The sequence below is a fragment of the Eutrigla gurnardus genome (assembly GCF_963514095.1).
Source record: "Eutrigla gurnardus genome assembly, chromosome: 4".
In the NCBI taxonomy this organism is placed as follows: Eukaryota; Metazoa; Chordata; class Actinopteri; order Perciformes; family Triglidae; genus Eutrigla; species Eutrigla gurnardus.
This window is the reverse complement of record NC_139918.1, coordinates 10,663,089-10,681,555: the sequence shown is the minus strand read 5'-3', so window position 1 is coordinate 10,681,555 and position 18,467 is coordinate 10,663,089. Positions and strand designations below refer to the sequence as shown.

Sequence of the window (18,467 nt, the reverse complement as noted above, 5' to 3'; positions counted from 1 at the left end):
TGTGTGTGTGTGTGTGTGTGTGTGTGTGTGTGTGTGTGTGTGTGTCAACAGAAACAGCTGTACAAGAATTTTGCATGAAAAAAAAAGAAGAAATTGTAGAAGAAAATAAATCAAACTACAAATCTGACCACATACTTGAAACCAACACTGGGAATTTTACCGTGATACTCTCTCCTACCAAATGACCTTCACATACTACTACACAGTACTGTCGGTTACCTTTCCAGGTAAATGTATTTGTTTCCAGACTTTGAAACAATTTCAGACAAAATGACGTGAGGTGAGGTTTAGTGAAAAATCGTCATGGTTTGGCTTAAAATTGTGACAAAATTGAAACAAAACAAAAATGTCCTCCACCAGTGATGCTCGGGTCCTTTCACCAGGAAATAAAATAAAAATAAATATACCCAGCTATGTGTAAATGTGGCTTCAGTCGCAATCTCTGCTCAAAGTGTCTTTTCTTACGGGATAATTCTATTCTGATCTGTCTGGAGCTTCTCATCCAGAGCAGACCTCTAGTTGGACAGATCTGATGGAGGTCTGCAGCTGTTGCTGATGTGCCGCTTTCCCTCCGCGGCTGGCGTAGACGGGGTCAGAGTCCAGCAGTGGCAACATGGTGTTCACACGCTCAGTAGAAAACAACTGCCCTCGCTCCGAATATTCCGCGTGCTTTCCCTGTGAACTTCAGCCCGCTGTCCTCACCAGAGGCCGTTATGCGCCCGGAGAATAAATACAGGCCGCAGCAAACAGTGGCAGCTGTTTGCGAGAGCGGCAATGCATCGCTTCTCAGAGAACGTGCCGGCAGTTGTGTTGAGTCACAGTTTTTTAGCGCTTGTGAAAAAGAAAAAAAGGCTGGTCCATTGAAGGCTCTGATAGAGAGGATGGCTGTGGTGGAAGACAGGACTGTGTTTGTTATGGGAGAGGAAGAGGAATCTCTCAAACGAGACAGCTGCTCATTTCCAACCCCGGCGGCGTACGAACACTCCCACCACCACAGATCCCCGTTTTACTACCCCCCACATCCCGCAGAGCATTAGCCACACATGTCGAGGTTACGGAGGGAAAATACAAGCAGGAACAGGGTCACTGCCTGGGTTTCAAACCCCCGGAGCCTTCAGGGCGCGAGGTTCATGTTGGTGTTGTGGTTTCTGTCCGGCAGGACGTGTCAGGGTCGAGATAAAGACCGTAAAGAAGCTTCTCTCTGACCAACAGACACATGTGGCTGATTTTGTTGACCAAGATTGTTCTGGAACTCTTTTTTTGTGTGTATCGGACAGTTGATCAACGCTGATTCACCGTTTAGCACGTATGTGAATCGTGGATCAATAACACTGTTTAACAACCATAGTGTAACATAAATTTGACAGTTGAACGTTATTGGCCCATATTTAGTAAACAATATGCAATCTGGAGATTAATGCCATTAATGCTTTCTAGTCACTGATCCGTTGTGATAAAAAGCTAACGTTAAAGCTTATGTTAACAGTTAGCTTGAAATTATGATGCATTCAAAGTCTGTTCCGTAAAATTAGTATTGGGCAAAGGTCAATTATAATTTTAGTTATTGTGATGTTTTCGAACGTAATCTTGTAAAATTGTTTTTGGCAAGACAACTTGAATGACTGAAGGAGCAGCAATATACACTAAATATTAGAGAGGGAGTTATGACCCCCTATAACTACACTAGCTCTAAGCAGCTTATAATATATGATTAAAACAACTGATGTTGTTTCAATCTTTTGTTTCCCAATCATTTGAATTGTGTGTTCTTATGCATATGTACAATAAAGAGGATGCTAAGACAAAACAAAAGGATAACATTTAGAAGTGAATTATTTTTCGGGAACAGTGGTGTAGTTGTGTAGAAGATGGTCTGGAGCCCTGTATTAAAGCTGCCATACCAAGTCAACAACAAAAAGGATCCGTAGCCGGTGTATCGGTCAATCGCGGGCATTTTGAAAAGTTCTAATTGCTCTTCATCTTGCTTCTGATTTGATCCATAACTCGATACGATCCAAGGCATCCACTCCTTGTCAAAGTATTTCCCAGAAAATGACATCCACCCTCAGAAAATGTTTGCTGACCTACCGGAGAAACCAAAACTTTATACAGCTAAGACATTTCCTCACTAAATCTATTTGCTGGTTAAATAGGGTTTTTTTTCTCCACGTTGAGACGCTGAAATTTAATGAAACGGCTTTGTTTCCACTTTAATAATCCGACCTGTTGATACAGGTCACACTCTGACGCCTCCGACTGCTCTGTGAGATAGTTTACTGAGGTCCAGAGATCTCACTGGTGCAACAGCTGGGTCCTTGATCCACAGCTCCCAGTCCAGACTCTTCATGTGTGTTGACATTAGCTCGGCCGAGGACCAGCTTCCTTTCATGTCTCCACATCACAGCAGTTGTGGATTATTTCTCCCACTTTATTTAAAAGTGGTTGGTTTTGTGCGGAGGGTTTTTTGTGACGTCTGTGAAAGCCGATCGTTGTTATTCCTGCTGCTTCAAGACATTTCTAGAGAATGGTGGTATTTATTTGTGGAGCCTTTTCAGCACAGTGAAAGTCAACACAACATTAGATGGTTAAAAGCAACGTGGATGAGGATGTTACTGAATAACTTCAATGAACCAGGTAAGATGGACAGCGTTAGTATGCTTCAAATGGAGTGATGGTCTGATTGACTAAGAGCAGCTGAAACCTCCTTTCTGATGGCAGAACGTGGCGGAGCAACGTCCCATCATTTTCATTATTTTTAACTTTCCAAATCCGTCATTCACACATTCTTAACACAACTACTAACCCCATCCGCCTTAAAATATGACCAAGTCTGGAATGGTCACACCTTTTTAGATGGGGTTTAACTCTGTCATACAAACTAGTTTCTTTGAAACCTACAGCCCACAATTTAGTGAGTAGTTACATCAGAAATGATTAGAAACATTTGTGTGTGTGTTGTAATTCTGAATCCAGTTGTTTCTACCAAGCAGTCTACTTCAGTCTAGTTCACTCATGGTACCGACAGAACCACTCATGGTACCAACAGAACCACTCATGGTACCGATAGAACCACTCATGGTACCGACAGAACCACTCATGGTACCGCCTCGGTTCCAACATTTGGTGGTTGTATGCTTTGTAGTTTTCTCATTCTTCGTCCATTGACAGAGAAATGCAGATCTTTGATGTTCACAGTTCAGGCAATCAGTGGTGATGAATGAGGGAGAAGAGGTGAAGCACGGGCTTTTGGCACAGAGCCCCAGTTTAGAAGTGGGCTAGTAGCTCTGTGGGTCAAAGTGTGTGTATAGAGGGGAGGGAGGGAGGGAAGGGGGAGGGGAGAAGGAGTGGATTAAGGGAGGAGGGAGGGAAAGCACAATAAGACAGTGTGCCACTGTCGGATGCATCTTTCTCTCTCCCCAACAGAGACGAGGCACACGCTGCCCACAAAGAACATGTGTGTGTGTGTGTGTGTGTGTGTGTGTGTGTTGGGGGTCTAAAAGGCCCGATGGGAGGAGGGATACCCCCTTTCTTTCTGTCTCCGCCCCAAACTTGATCGGAGCATCAGATTCCTGTGGTGTTGCACATCAGGAATGTCCGTATGGTCTCGGCTGGTAAACAGCACACGCCTTCTCTTTGTGCCCGCCACAATGGGACGTCTCCCTTTGGGAAGTTCGTCTTTTTGGCATCAAACAGCCAACGTCCAACATCGGTCTCGTGGTTGGAAGTTGGACCCATCCACTATAAGTAGTCTTTCTCCATATTTCAGACTACGTCACTAGGTGTGGACATTGCGCAGTCATGGATGCGTTTAATTATGTGTCCACCACAAAAAAAAAAGATCCTAATTGACTTGACGGTATTGTTAACTTGTGCCCCTTCACAAAACCAATAGAATAGGGTTTTGTGACCAATGAAAAAAAAATACAATAATCTCACATTGCAGATGATTTTTTGCCTCTGCAAGATTTAAGTTTACTTTAATCATCTACACGCCAAGTAAAGAAAGATGAATTGCCGGACTTAAACCGAAGATGAGTTTGTATGAGTTTCCTCTGAGCGTTCCAGGAGATCTGGGGACCTTTTGAATCGTGCAGCTCGTCTCTTCAGAGAGGAGGGCCAAGGGTTTAGAACAACACACAGCTCCCCTCTGATCCACTGCTGACGCTGCAGACCTGAGCTTTACCGTGTCTGTGGTGTTTTTACTCTCCGTCCATTCATCCGCTAACTTTTTCCCATCCAGGTCCCACCCCACCCCCATCACACCAGGAGGACTCTGTCAGAATGAGGGCTTGTGGGTCAGAGGTCGTTCCTATGCCTGGTACAGAGGGGAGAGAGTAGCATTTTTTGCATCATTTGTTTTCCCTGTTAGCCTTAGCTTGCCATGCTAACGGCACATATGGTTACGCGATTAAGAGGGAATCCTCTTCAACTCAGTCATATTTCAACAAGGGGGGCTTTGCAGAGTTTGCTGCCACTAGTCTTCATTTTCAACTGAATACCATCAAACAAATATAATCTTCTGCGATCATAGAGCAAACTGGATGATGGATCGGTACTGTGGTCACATCCAAAGCAAAGAAACATAAAAAGACCAAGACAAAGACGTCCAAACACACTGTTAAGACTTTTGTTCTTGAACACCCCAAATACTCTGTTAATCCTCCACAAACACAGCGGAGTGGGGGGAGTGTAGTGATGGAATATCCAGCTGTTAGCTGTAGGGAGAGACAGCCAGGAGCAGGAAACTGGACAGTTCAACAGGTATAAATATGTTCTGCCTCTCTACATGCAGGTTTACAGGCCTCCTGTGTGACTGCAGGTACAGTTTCTCTGAAAGCAGACGCTGCAGTTTTCCGTGCTTGTCAACATCCAAGGGTGTCTTATTAGTCGGAGAAAGCTCAATTTTATGGCAACAACCACAGAGTGTGACATCACCCATTGGCTTTGGAGCCTAGAGCTCTCAATATCTTGGTTTTTAGCCATCGTCCATCTTGGGGTTTTTTGCAACCATAAGGGCCACTAGAGGGTGGAGCTAAGTCCATTCCCGAACGCTGACGAGACAAGAAAGAATGCAGGTTGTAAACACTTCAGCGTTGGAGTCACTTTTCAGACCTGGAGGATTTTGACATGTATCAACAGATGGGGGCTAAAACCGCCTTTTTGTGCCATTAGCACAATACAAAGTGTACATGACCTCAAGCTCCTATTTTCTTGAGATCCAAAAATAATATCATGAACATAAACAATCTGTCTGCAATTTAAACAAATACATTATCTCAATGATTTCTATCAACTCTATAGATTTTTTTTCTTTTGTTGAAATTGTTTCTTTTCTGGACCGTTTCCGAAGCCCTTTTCCCCTCTTGGGGAAATCCCCTGATAATCATTGAAATTATCCATTAGTGAAGATTGTCAAGGACAAATAATAAATAACTGAAATAACATTTTCTTTAATCTATTTTTCACTTCTCTATCATGATCCCGACAGCTTTTTCAACTCTCTCATGTGACGATATTTATAATAATCCTGATACTGCGATCAACTTATTGTTGATGGTTTTTTATTGTGATGTGCATTCGTCTGTAAGGGAGTTAACTCCAGTAGCTGATTAGTAAAACTAATGTTTCTTTCCCCTTCAGGGTGACCGGGTGTGGCTACGGGAGGATGAGCAGTACCTTCCCAGCACCGTGTCCTCATGCTCCGGAGGCGTCGTTGCCTTTGCCACGGACTATGGCCAGGTAAGAACCTTTCATTCTCTTTTATAAACCCCACATATGTCCTTTAAAACGAGTTGAATCCCATCAGAAGTTCCTGTCCTCTTTCAGCATTTTTCAACCATTTCAAAGAATGTTTATACAAACTCTGGAACCACACAGCCACACTTCCTGTCTCCCACAAAGTACATTTGGGAAAGGAAATGGCTTTTATTGTTACTGATGTTTACACCAGTTATGTGACCTCCTGACTAGTACGGCTACATACACACTAATCTCCTGTGCATGCAAACGTTTTAGCACCGTTTCAGAAAAAATCTCCGTCCATACAAGCCGCGACTGAAAACGCATATCCCAAGACCATGCATGTACACTTGGCATGGGCGTGCCGGTGTAAACAGGAAGCAGATAACCCGAACACCACTGGACACAGGAATTGTCTCATAGCGCTTGAACGAGCTTACCTCATGCTAGGACCTAGTGACATTTGAAAATGTTCAATATTTCCATACCTTGAATTGGATACAGATAGCACTACGATCCTTTTTTCAATACTTTGTTTGAATGAAAACCTCCTAGCCTAATGAGTTGACCAACTATGTTCGTATAAATGACTACAGCTCAATTCTCCACTCTATGCAAATGTCTTTATTACGTAAACATTCCATCTTCTTGAAATGACGTTCACAATGTAAACAGTCAGTCATTGTGAATGACAAGAGCTATCAGTTCATTGTTAACCGACACGTTGGAAACAGCAACAAATACATGAATTAAACACTCATTCTACCAACCACCACCCCACCAAACTCTGGTAACTTAACACATTAAATGTATCAGTTGACTTTTTGAATATTTATTATCAGTACCTTTTCTAAATGAACCCCTCTTTACATCGGCATTAATTAAACCCACAACAAAGCACTTATTTAAAAAGAAAATGCATCACATTGCAAGCTGGCAGGTTGACTTCCCAAAAGTAATCTAGCCTATAAAAGACCATTTTTTAAATAGTCTGGTGCAGTGCTCAATTCCTATGAAATGACTGGGGCTACATTACATCACTAACATCAGAACAGTGAGGATCTGTTTGAACTGAATATTCTCTGGTCTCAGAATCTCCACCACACTCAGTGAGACACCAGACTGGAGTGTATTAATGACTGCATGTCATTTTAGCAGTAGCGTCTAAATATATAGAAAACATTGGCCATACTTTGGTTTGCATACGTTTCTGATGTTACTTGCAGGTGAATGTATGTCTGGTTTTCTTTACTACCAAGGCAATGAAGTAATTGATGCTGAGAGTTTTTTGATAACATCCCAGCCCTATGCTAATTGTTTCAGTTTAGTTCAAACTCATGATAGCAAAAACAACAACCTGTCACAGAACAAACATTATGAAGAACACAAGGGATTTGTTGTTGCTCTCTTGTCATGTGCCAAATTTGTCCAAAACCATGCACTGCTTTTTAGTTTCAACATTCGCAGCGGTTTAAATGTGGCGAAGCAACACGAACGAGTGCATTGATGACACTAATATAGTGTTCCTCAGAAACACCGGGACGAGTTCACTCTCTCGTCTTTCCCATACCTTGTCTTATGCTGACAGATTTCTTTTTTGCAAACCTCCGAGAGAGCAAAGCCTTAAAGACGTCCACTTATAATTTGGGATAAGCTCAAGATGCTGCAAATCCCCTAAACCCCATATGGTTCTGCATTACCTCTTTGATCCGTATGTTGTCAAAACAGCGGACACAGACGAGGTGAAGGACATGCGGCACAGAGGTCACAGTGGCTATTTCGGGTTGGTTCCTCAGGATTAACATGACTAAACCCGTCAAGTTGTTGTCAGGGGTTCAATTTGACATAAAACACGTCGTCGGTAGCTGTGACTTTTCCTCTCTAAAGTGTTAAACTCCACAGGTTTGGATTGACAGTATAGTGTCACAAGGACAACTTGAAGTGTGTGTCTTCACACAGCGGGAACCTTTTGAAGCTTTGCTTTGACTCCAAACACTAAAACCATCACGTGGAAGGCAGACAAAGCTGCCAGCATCGTGACGTAGTAATATTTGATTCCTATGGCGCATATACACGTAGCAATTTTTTATTTCATGATAGCAATACTACACTGCTAATCTGAGTGAGTAAATATATTACATTACACCATAGACTCTATATAAGAGGTGGACGTAGTCATCAAGACCACATTGGTTTGTGCACTACGGTTTTGAAGCCTTGAGTTCGGTATTTTTGCCTTCGCCATCTTGGATTTTTGCAACCATTGGAAGGAAGTGACCATATTTGGACTGTGGAGGAGAGACGGATGGATCTGAGCAGCAACCTTACTGGATGTGGATCCATCTGGCTTCTGGTGTGAAGCTGTTCAATTCAAGAGCAATGACAAGAATATCCTTTCGGGAGTGGAATTAAACTCAAAGACATTTTTATATTCATCTGTTATCATTCCCTTTAAAATGTTCATTTCCCAGAATTCAAAATGCTTATTCTTATGTGTGACAAATATCTGCAAATGCTTTTTCAACCAGCATGAATTTAAATACGTTTAGACTCTTAAATGCTTTTTAACCAACGCCTTTAAAATGAGCCCAACACACATTAACCTGTTTGAACTGTTTGGGGTGGATTTGCTCGCCACCAGCCCTCCGCTGCTGACAGCTTTAACAAAGACGTCCTGTAGAGCTGCCGTGCAGCAGAGGCTCCCCAGCAGAAGAGCTGTATATGTGAGCACTGAGGGATTTAGGGTCATGTTGAGCCAGCGTATTGTCCTGCAGACTTACTGGCAGATTAAGGCATTCTTATCTAGCTCCAGCTCACTAACAGAGACTCTGTTAGACCTGCTGGTCACTGCAGCTAATGACCCTCCGCGCCGCAGTATACGGTGTCAACTGGTGGATGTTGGTGGTTGTGGCTGTTGTGTTAAGTGAAGTAATACGTCAGGGGATGTTCTCAGCAAGGCGAGCGCTGAGACTCTAGGGAGGACAATGTCTCTTCTTTCCTCCCTCCTCTCCCTTTTCCTCTTTTCTATCCTGATTCCTTTCCTCTCTTCTCTCCCTTTTTCTTCTCTTTTTGCTCTCCTTTTTCCTATCCTGTTCCCTCTCCTCTCTCCTCTCCTGTTTCCTTTCCTATCCTGTTTCCTTTCCTCTCTCCTCTCCTGTTTCCTTTCCTATCCTGCTTCCTCTCCTCTCTCCGCTCTTGTTTCCTCTCATCTCCACCTTCCTCTCCTAATTTCAATTGAAATCCTAATTCAGTTCTCACAGGGTCTCTATTTCATGGTCGACTCTTCTGTTTGCTGTAAATAACTCTGCAGCGCTAATGACGATGTGCTCAGTGTTCATAAATGTCATTTTGCCGTTCACCCAGATGGACCGGCGGCTTTTAATTTGCTCTGCTCAGAGTTGGGAAATAAAGGCAGCACGACACCATCACTCTCAATCTGCTTGAGAAAAGATTAGTTGCTGAGAATCATGTGTTACTGCAGGCAACAATGGGTGTCGGGAGGATGAAGCAGCCTTACAGAACAGGACCGTCTTGTTACAGAAACATCACAGGTTCACGACCACGGTGAAGGTCATGAACTCACAATGCAAATACATGTGTGGGTGGTGCTTTGTGTGTCTGTGTTTGGTCGGATTGTGTGTATGTGTTGTCATCCAAAGATTTATATGCATAGGTGTGTGTGTGTGTGTGTGTGTGTGTGTGTGTGTGTGTGTGTGTGTGTGTGCGTGCGTGCGTGCGTGTGTGTGTGTGTGTGTGTGCATACGTGTCCAGCCGTCTGTTGTGTGTAACTCGAGACCGACTTCACCTGTTCGGCTTCAGAGCAGATGTTGCCCTTTGTGAGGAAAGCCTGTGTTGACCAAGCAGAGGAGCACATGACTTTAAGCCCCGCCCATTTCAGTGTGCGTGTGTGTGTGTGTTTGTGAAGAGGACAGGTACATGTGTGCAGATTAAGTGAGGCCCTGGACAAAGACATGCAAAAGTAGCACATGCACTCTTTCTAGTTGTTTAGACTCTTTGTGTCTCTATATGGTCATTTTGTGTCTTCTTGTGGGGTTTTGTCTGTCGTTATGTGTTTTGTGTCTCTTTAGTTGTATTGTGCCTCATTGTAGTTGTTTTGTATTTCTTTCTTGTATTTTTTGTGTCTTTATTTGACATTTTGTGTGCTTCTAGTTGTTTTGGGTCTTTGTGGTCATGTTGTGTCTCTTTGTAGCTGTCTAATGACTGTGTGTGGTCACTTTGAGTATTCAGGTGTGGGTAGGTGTCCCTGAGTGACATATTGCAGGTGAAGGCCAGAAGGGCCCCTGACTCTTTGGGCCCCTGTGCCTTTGCCTAGGCCGTTCATTATTCCATCCATGGCTGAAGGCAGTTTGAATAATATTTAATAACGACTCTGACTTCCATGCCAGTTTGTCAGCACAGAAGGAATGAAACTCTTCACTTTGTGTCTTTAGGGGAGAAAGGGAGATCTCCCTCCCCCTCGCCCCGCCTCCCCTCCCCTCACTCTTTCTGTCACTGAGTTGAACAGGTATCCCCTCCACTGCCATCATCATCATCATCAAAAGCAGCAGCTGCTCTTTGAATCCCCATTCATCTCCTGCTGCATTGTCCTGCAGTCAGCTGGGAGGAGGAGACTGTCTGCACAGTCCAAAACACTGAAACCCGAGCAAGACGAGAGAAACCCTGTGCCCTCCGACGACACTCAGACTCAAACATGATGGACACATCCACAGATCTTCACGGGCACAGCGACCATTTAAGACGCTTCCAACTGAAATGCACACAACATTCAAGTCTTTCATGGGCTGAAGATCAACTCTACTCGTCTTACTAGTATAACAACCCAGTTTCATCAGGTTGTGAAGTAGTCACAGAATGTAATCAACTGGTTTCATGTAGAGAGACAGGAACGGTCCATGTTTTTGTCTTGCTTGAAAACAAAGCCAATGGAAAGTTAAGTTAGGATCCTTTTTTATGGCGCACACGTGAATTAAATGCATCCATGTGACTTTGCGACGGCCAGAGTTGGTGACGTAGTATTTAATATGGAGAAAGACTGCTAATGGTGGGGGGTCCAACAAATACAGGACATTCACCCATGAGCCCGAGCGGGACCGAGGCTGGTGTTCGATACCGCGCATCCCAAAGTAAACCTAACTGTTCCTAGTTATTTTAAGACCAACATGACGGTTTAACAAAGTGGTTTTGTAGCAGAATGTCATCTCAACTGACAGAAGAAAATAAAGAAAACATGGTGCAGGCACAAATGATACTTACAATTGAAATACATTACTTTGAATGTCGAGCTGAAATGAAAAATGCTGTTGTCCCCCTTTTAGATCACATCCCAGGTCATATTGTGACACCTATTCAACTATATTTTCCAAAAAAACTAAAAAAAAATCAATCGACCATATTTAAAGCACTGTGAATGTTTCACACCGGAATGCGTCACCATATGGAAGACAGATACTCTTAAAAGGCAGCATTGACTTGACTTTTTACTATTTCATGTAATGAGTTGAGACCGTGTTGAGTATAAAGGACTTTACACACCTGAGGTTTGACACATAAATGACAAGAAAACGCTAAATACTCACCTGCAAATATTGTAAGGATTTTTATTGTGAAAGGTAAGAACAGAAGGAGTAGATCTGGTCTGTTTTTTTTAAATAGATTCTGCTCATTCCACACAACATGTTCGGTTGCTCAGAAAAATGGACCTTTTCCAAAATGTTATTTCTGCTTTTCCACTGCAATGCTATGTAAAAGTATTCATGACAAAAACACCAGTTCAAAAGAAATATATTGATGTGGGAGTTAATGACACTAGTGAGTCAAAATGTCATTAAAAGTGTCAATAAAAAGACATTATAGTAACATTTGAATATTAAACCAAGAAAAACCCAACATTTTGCAAATATAAGCCTGCTGTAAATGTTAAGGATGTGGGTCAATAACGGCGTTCTCTGGAAAATTAAATATGAGTGATTGACCAGTACAGTAGCCGTATCAGCCTTCAGAATTCCTTATTAGTAAAATCCTCCCTGTGCCTGAACATTCGTGTGAAATCACTGTAAGCAAGAACAACAAAGTGGATCCTGACTGATCCAGGAACAGAGCCTGTTGATCCGAGGGTTACAGCGGTCAGTCCAGCGCCTCCTCCTGCTCTGCAGTGATGCTGTCTAATGGCTTTGTTTCACAAGGATTTACTCCCGTTAGCATCTGTCGCTAGGCTTAGCGTCCGGGCCCCACGGCTTTGTTTTCCGAGACGCGAACCCTCCTCAGCTCCACACAGACAACTGGACCAATTACAATCCTAATTAGACCGAAGCCAAAGGACAACCTGTCTTCTGCTGAGTCCTGACTGTAATGCTATGAATACTGTCCATGAGACAAAGAGAGAGGGGAGACGGATAGTGTCAGTTTTACTGGTTTGTGCCTCTTGCTTTCAATTAATTCTCCAGCATGCAAGATTTGAGAAGACAGCGTTCTGACTTTGGCGACACTTTGGCACGAACTAGAATGTAGAGTTTTGAGATTACAAAGTTTCGACATCGAAGTTGTGGTCTTGCATCCTTCTTGTTGTTAGGTTAGGTGATGGTTTTAATTGTGAAAAAGTGGATATGTCCTCTGAATGGACTTCAAGTCTGTGTTGATTTTTTACCAGAATACTTTGACATTCCTTGCCCATATTTAGCTACTGAACTGTGCCAAAAAGTTCCAGCACGTTACTCTTTCAAATCCCACAAAGGTTTTCGTTTGTTACATTAAAGGTTCTAAATACGTTGACTTGAACAAAGCATGAAGTCGTGCTCCCTCTGTGTGTGTTGTTAGCAGAGCCTCTCTGTGGTTTCTTTATCTTGTTGGTCCGACGATTTAAAAATCGGGGATGCATTACTTTTCTGAAACCTTTGAAATATTTGCTCAGAGTAATTAGGTGTATCTGAACATGAATTCTTGAATAAGATTATCAATTTAGAGCTTTTTTCCGACTTGACTGAAGAAAACAGTTGAACCTAATTCCAAGTGCAGTGGGAACAGATGAACAGGTGATGTTATGAGACTCTAGCAGCTGAGAGAGAGGTGAAGGTGTGTTTACAGTCGCTACATAACTGTCCTGTCAGGGACGTCAGGACTGACTGCACATGACACCCATGTTTACATCTGACTAATCCAACAAGTCCCTGTAGCTGGCAACCTCTCAGCGAATGTAAACACTTTGGTCCCCTTAAAGCCCCGTCCAGGTCAGTGGAACAGTGAATTACAAGATGAATGTATTCTTAACACTAATGTGATGACGACCAGGGAGTCATAATATTTCTTTTCAGTTTTACTTACTTCAGCTCAGTTTTTATTTTGAGAAGCGATAAACCCGTCACAACATGCAGTTTGTGAACGCAGCGCTGACGAAGATCGTGTTTCATTCGTCTGAAAGACGTTTCTGTGACGTTCGGTTCCCCCTGAAGCGTCACTGATGCTGGAATGTGAGAAATGAGGCCTGGCAGGATGCTGACGAGGAGTTTGGGGTGTTTGTGTCCGTCTGTTTTGTGTGTGTGTGTGTGGGGGGGGGGGGGGGGGGCAGTCGTGACTGACTCCTCAGACACAGACCAGCATTCTTCCGGAATAGTCACCCCGAGCCACGTGGTCAAAGCGGGTCAACGACCAGCTTCAGACAACCACAGAGTTCAGGCTGTGTGTGTGTGTGTGTGTATGTATGTGTGTGTGTGTGTGTGTGTGTGTGTGTTTTACATTTTGGATGTTCAGCTTATGGTCGTACCGTTAGTCAGTTAGTTTGTTTTTGTTCCTGGTTTGAGTTTGAGTTGACTTCTGTCTGTGGATCAGCTTCATATCACACTTTCAGAAACACCCAATGCCTCGTGGGTAATGTGGTGAAATAATTGGTTGTTTAAACTCCTTATTGTTAGGAAAAAACATTGTGGTTTATGTTAAAACAATAACATATCAACACAACACAACTTCACTAGCGTATATAAATAACAACCGCCCATAGCTGACTTTCTAACTGTGCATAACAAGCATAGAGATGCTATGCTCCGCCCCTTCTGGTGGACCATCATTGACCTTATTAATATGTATGATCGTCAATGGCAAGAGACAAATAACTTTCTCTGTTTGTAGTAGTCTCATTAAGTTTTGTGTGAAACCGCTCGGTGAACTACATCTCTCATCTCACACAATGTACGTTACCAACACAGCCGTTAGCTTGGCTTGCTAGCTAGCTATCCATTTCCATGTACAAATGTACAAATGTAACATTAAGTATAAGACTGTGAAAACGGATAATTAGAAAGATGACGCAGCCAACATTGTGGTATGTGGCGTCTCTCTCTGAAACTGTACCTGTGTGTTTGGTACCAGGATGTTACGTTACTATAACAACAGGTCTCTCTGTGTGTTGGGTACCAGGATGTAACGTTACTATAACAACAGGTCTCTCTGTGTGTTGGGTACCAGGATGTAACATTACTATAACAACAGGTCTCTCTGTGTGTTAGGTACCAGGATGTAACGTTACTATAACAACAGGTCTCTCTGTGTGTTGGGTACCAGGATGTAACGTTACTATAACATAGGTCTAGCTGTGTGTTCGGTACCAGGATGTAACATTACTCACACTAACAACAGGTCTGGACTTGATCTCAGAAACTGACAAACATCATACGTATAATTCATTGTACAATTCAAGTGGAAATATTTGCCTCTCGCTGTTGTTGACTACCGTACATATTTGTCTGAAATAAGGGCCTATGGGGAACACCGGAAGGGGCAGTCTAGCCACTCTATAAATTCAATGTTTACTTTGGATTTCACATTGGACACGGACAGCAGTCTCCTGGGTGAAAGTCCTACGTTTGTTTCATTAATAACGGGGCAAAGTAATGTAACAGTGTAAAATCAAACGTTATGTTATTATAATGTGTGTGTATATATATATATACATATATGCACATGCACAACTGTCAATAAGGCTGGCTCTATATACCACATCAATGAATCCGTGGTTTGCATACATGATGATTGATGACTGAAATGAGATGGTCTAATCATTAAACATGAAAATACCATATCTGTTACATTTTTAAATATATTGAACTCTGGTATCAAATGTTGTTTTATTGGCCTACACAAAGGCATCGTTTTAAACTGAAATCTCGATGGAAAGTCCTTCTGCTGAAGCACATTATGAATTTATAATAAAGATGATGTAGTGGACGAGCAGTTTGAAATCTTCCTTCATGTGAGGTTCGCTTTATTCCCTTAAGATCTTAGTAGAGACAGCTTCTTTATGTGCCGCACTTTAGAAAATGACAGCTGATTGTCAGGTGGTAATTGGAAGAAAAGATGAAAGAATCTTGACAATGACTGCTTGACGAGGTAAAAAAATCTGTCATCTTTCCTTTTTACTGTGTAACACTGGATGATTTTGAGTTGATTTGATGAGTTGAATGTCACTCTGGACTCACAAATGTGTGTTCGTGTGCCTTACTGAATCTTCCTTGTGGTGTTGCTGTTTGTGGAAAAGGCTGAGGCAGCACCAGGTTTGGCTGCGCTCCTTTTTCCACACAGAAGCTGACGTGGTTGTAGTCTGACGGTGTAAAAACATCTACAGAAGAACTACAGGATGTAAATAACAGCTAATGCCAAGGTGTCCTGAACAGAGACGGACAGAGAGGACGTCTTCTGTGTTTCATCCATCAGCTGTGCGATGTCATCTCCTTCTGTTGAACCGCTGTGATGCCACAGTAACAGATCATTATTTTGACCCTCCCCGATAAGTGATTTCTATGCGTTCTCCTGCAGGCAGCTGACCCCCCATGCTGAGTGCTGATAATCTGAGGTCTTGTCTTAATTAACCTCCCTTTCAGGACCGGACTGCCCCGTGGTCTCAAATAGTTGTCTAATGTTGAGCTGGTGTTACTAAGAGACCATCCTGTGTTCCCCTCATTGTTTCTGTATCTTGAGTCTCAGCAGTTCATGAAAAAGTCACCCACAAAAACATGGGAAAATAGGGGCAGAGTTGAAAAATACCCTTTAACTACTAATAAGAGTCCATATGGATGTGGAAATGTAATAAAGCTAATAGCATAAAAAAGTAATAATAACTTTTAGATAACTTTTTCCAAAGCCACCTGTATCTGTAGAACTAATCTAATAAGATCTAATAATCTAATAATCTAATATTATAATTTATTATATAGTACTAAAATCGGGAGGGCTTGATTAATGTGGAATCTGGCCACTGAATAATAAATATCAGAAAACCCCTAACAGCACTGTTCATGTCTCCAGCTGATTGAGGACGCTTTTGTAACGTTTCTGAAGATAAACTCTTGATGTTAAAGTTGAGACTTGTGTTAAATGTTTTGACCTCCTACTTGTAACCTCAGTCTGGACAGAAGCTTGAAGGCTAAAACATGCTAAACAATTACTGGAGACGTAACATGCATTCAAGGTCGGAGTGCTCTTTGAATCCGTTATCGCTGGTTGTGACTCGTCATTGTGGGACACACATGTTCAGCCTTGTCCTCAGACACACATGATAAGCAGCCGTCTGCTGAAACGCTCATCCAGCTCCTGACTCGGTTTGGGTCATGTCCCCCTCAGCCTGCCGCATGTCACGTCGGTTGAAGGTGACATGAATCATGACTCAACAAGAATGGTACTTTCACTTTTACTTACTGTGTTCAGACGTGTACTTTCCTACAACCTATTTCAGTGGGAACGTTGTACTTCTTACTCCCCATACGTTTGTCTGAAGATTATACTATTATTAAGACTACACTATTATTATTACTAGAATATATAGTAGATGTCTTGAATAGTTTCACTGGGATCGCGATCTCCTTGTTTGACCTGATTCAGGTGGACTCGTCGCTGAAAATTCGTAAAAAAAAAAAAAAAACGCAAAAAAGATAACAAAATTACCTTTTATAAGATGTCATATGAAAAGATAGTGAATTTGATGTGACCTTCTCTATAGCTCTAGATTGATTGATGGATTGATGTCAAGATATTATTGGTTGAAATTGGTTGGGACTGGCTGATGTTTCCATGCATCATATTTGGTTTTCCAGGAAGAAAAGGAAATTGGATTTAGATATAAAGATGTGAATAAATGGTCACAATATGACCGGAAGATGTGATCTAAAGCAGTTTAACAGGCATTTTTCTTATGACAGAGCATATTACTGCTGATACGTGTTTTCTTTAGTCAGTTTGAGGATGCTGTGATACTGCTTGCTTTATATTGAAGATTTGGGTTCCTCTTCTGCTTTATCTCACCTCCTCCTTCCGTCGCTCGGTTTTACATTTAAACCACTGATTTATTTTCACCGATGGGAATTTTGACCCTTTTTTGAAAATATGTACCCCTAATATTGAGCTATGGTCCCTGGCTTGCATGTTTAACAGAGTGTCTCTCTGACCGCCACGCTTCCCACACCTCCAGTAACATTAGATAACATCTGTCAGTCAGGACGTGTGCTGCTGTAAATCATACGGTTAAACTGTTTGACCAACAGAGAGAAGCTGTTAGCGTCAACGGATCAGGTACCTGACTTTACGATTCCTGCCAAAGTTTCACACCTGGCAGTAAATCACGGCCTCCTCCTCCTCCTCCTTCTCTGAGGAAGCCGGAACTTCTCCTCAGGCTTCTGATCTGCTTGCAAAATCAGTATGATCTGGTTCTAATTATTTTTAATATTCAATGTATCTGGTCATTTTTAAGAAAAACATCAACATAGAAAGCCCTACTTCCTTTTGCATAATGTTTTCTGCCTTGGTTCGGGTTCTTTTCCCAGCTGTTTTCTATCATGCATCATTATTACTGCAACACAGAAATATGTTTTGCAAACGGTTGCACCGTTTGTGATCTGTACTCATAGTTCATCCCAGATAAGAGGGTCAGTGAAGTGACTGGGGTCGATCTGCCTAATCTGGTAGTGGCATTTTTTTTTCTCACATTTATGAAACCCTGCCTTTATCTGTTGTGGACCAGCTGACTCGATCATGAACAAATTTCTGGTGGAGAACAGACAGCATGGAGTGAATACATGGACCAGATTTAAAGAGGAAGTCTCACCAAAACATGTGAGGAAACAGAACTGAATGTTTTCCTTTGAGAAATGTGTCACCCGTGAACTGGGGAAAACTGGGATTTTGTTATTGGACAAAAAAGTAAGGTCAAAGTTGATTGTAAAGGATACATGTTTTGCTCATTTTTCATACTTGTATTCTAGGTTTCTATTGGAATACATTAATATACTTTAATGCAAAACACACACACACACACACACACACACACACACTAAAGAGCTAAATGTGATTGGCTTGTTGGGAGCAGGCTCAACCGTAGACACAATCGTATGTGTCTTAAACCTGCATCCTTTCAACTGTCCATCAGGGGGCGACTCATCTGGTTGCAAAAAGAAGTCTGATCGGAAGTCTGGATCCAATTAGATCTGCATGGAATAAATGAAAAAATGACCCTACTTCTAACTTGACCTCAAAACATTGTGTGCATGAGTTTATGGTCTCAATTGCAAGATTCAAAAAATACCAAATAGCAAAATACCAACATATAAAGATCCTGGGTGTCTATGCAGTTTTAATAGATGGATGTATTTATTGAGTCAATGTTTGACATGTTTCCTCATTCAAAGTACCACACCCTATCAGTGGCAAGATGACTTTAACACTTAGCTTTA

The 18,467-nt window shown here is 42.2% G+C and overlaps 2 protein-coding genes across 2 annotated transcripts in view; one reads left to right on the top strand and one right to left on the bottom strand.

Moving 5' to 3' along the window:
- The window catches only part of basp1 (brain abundant, membrane attached signal protein 1), a 360,963-nt gene that overhangs the window by 97,012 nt on the left and 245,484 nt on the right, over window positions 1-18,467 (bottom strand). The window lies entirely within an intron of this gene.
- myo10 (myosin X) overlaps window positions 1-18,467 on the top strand; it is a 123,161-nt gene that overhangs the window by 27,105 nt on the left and 77,589 nt on the right. The window contains exon 2 of the mRNA XM_084008800.1: window positions 5,641-5,739. Coding sequence (XP_083864926.1) covers window positions 5,641-5,739 — 99 coding nt within the window. The remainder of the gene's footprint in view (window positions 1-5,640; window positions 5,740-18,467) is intronic.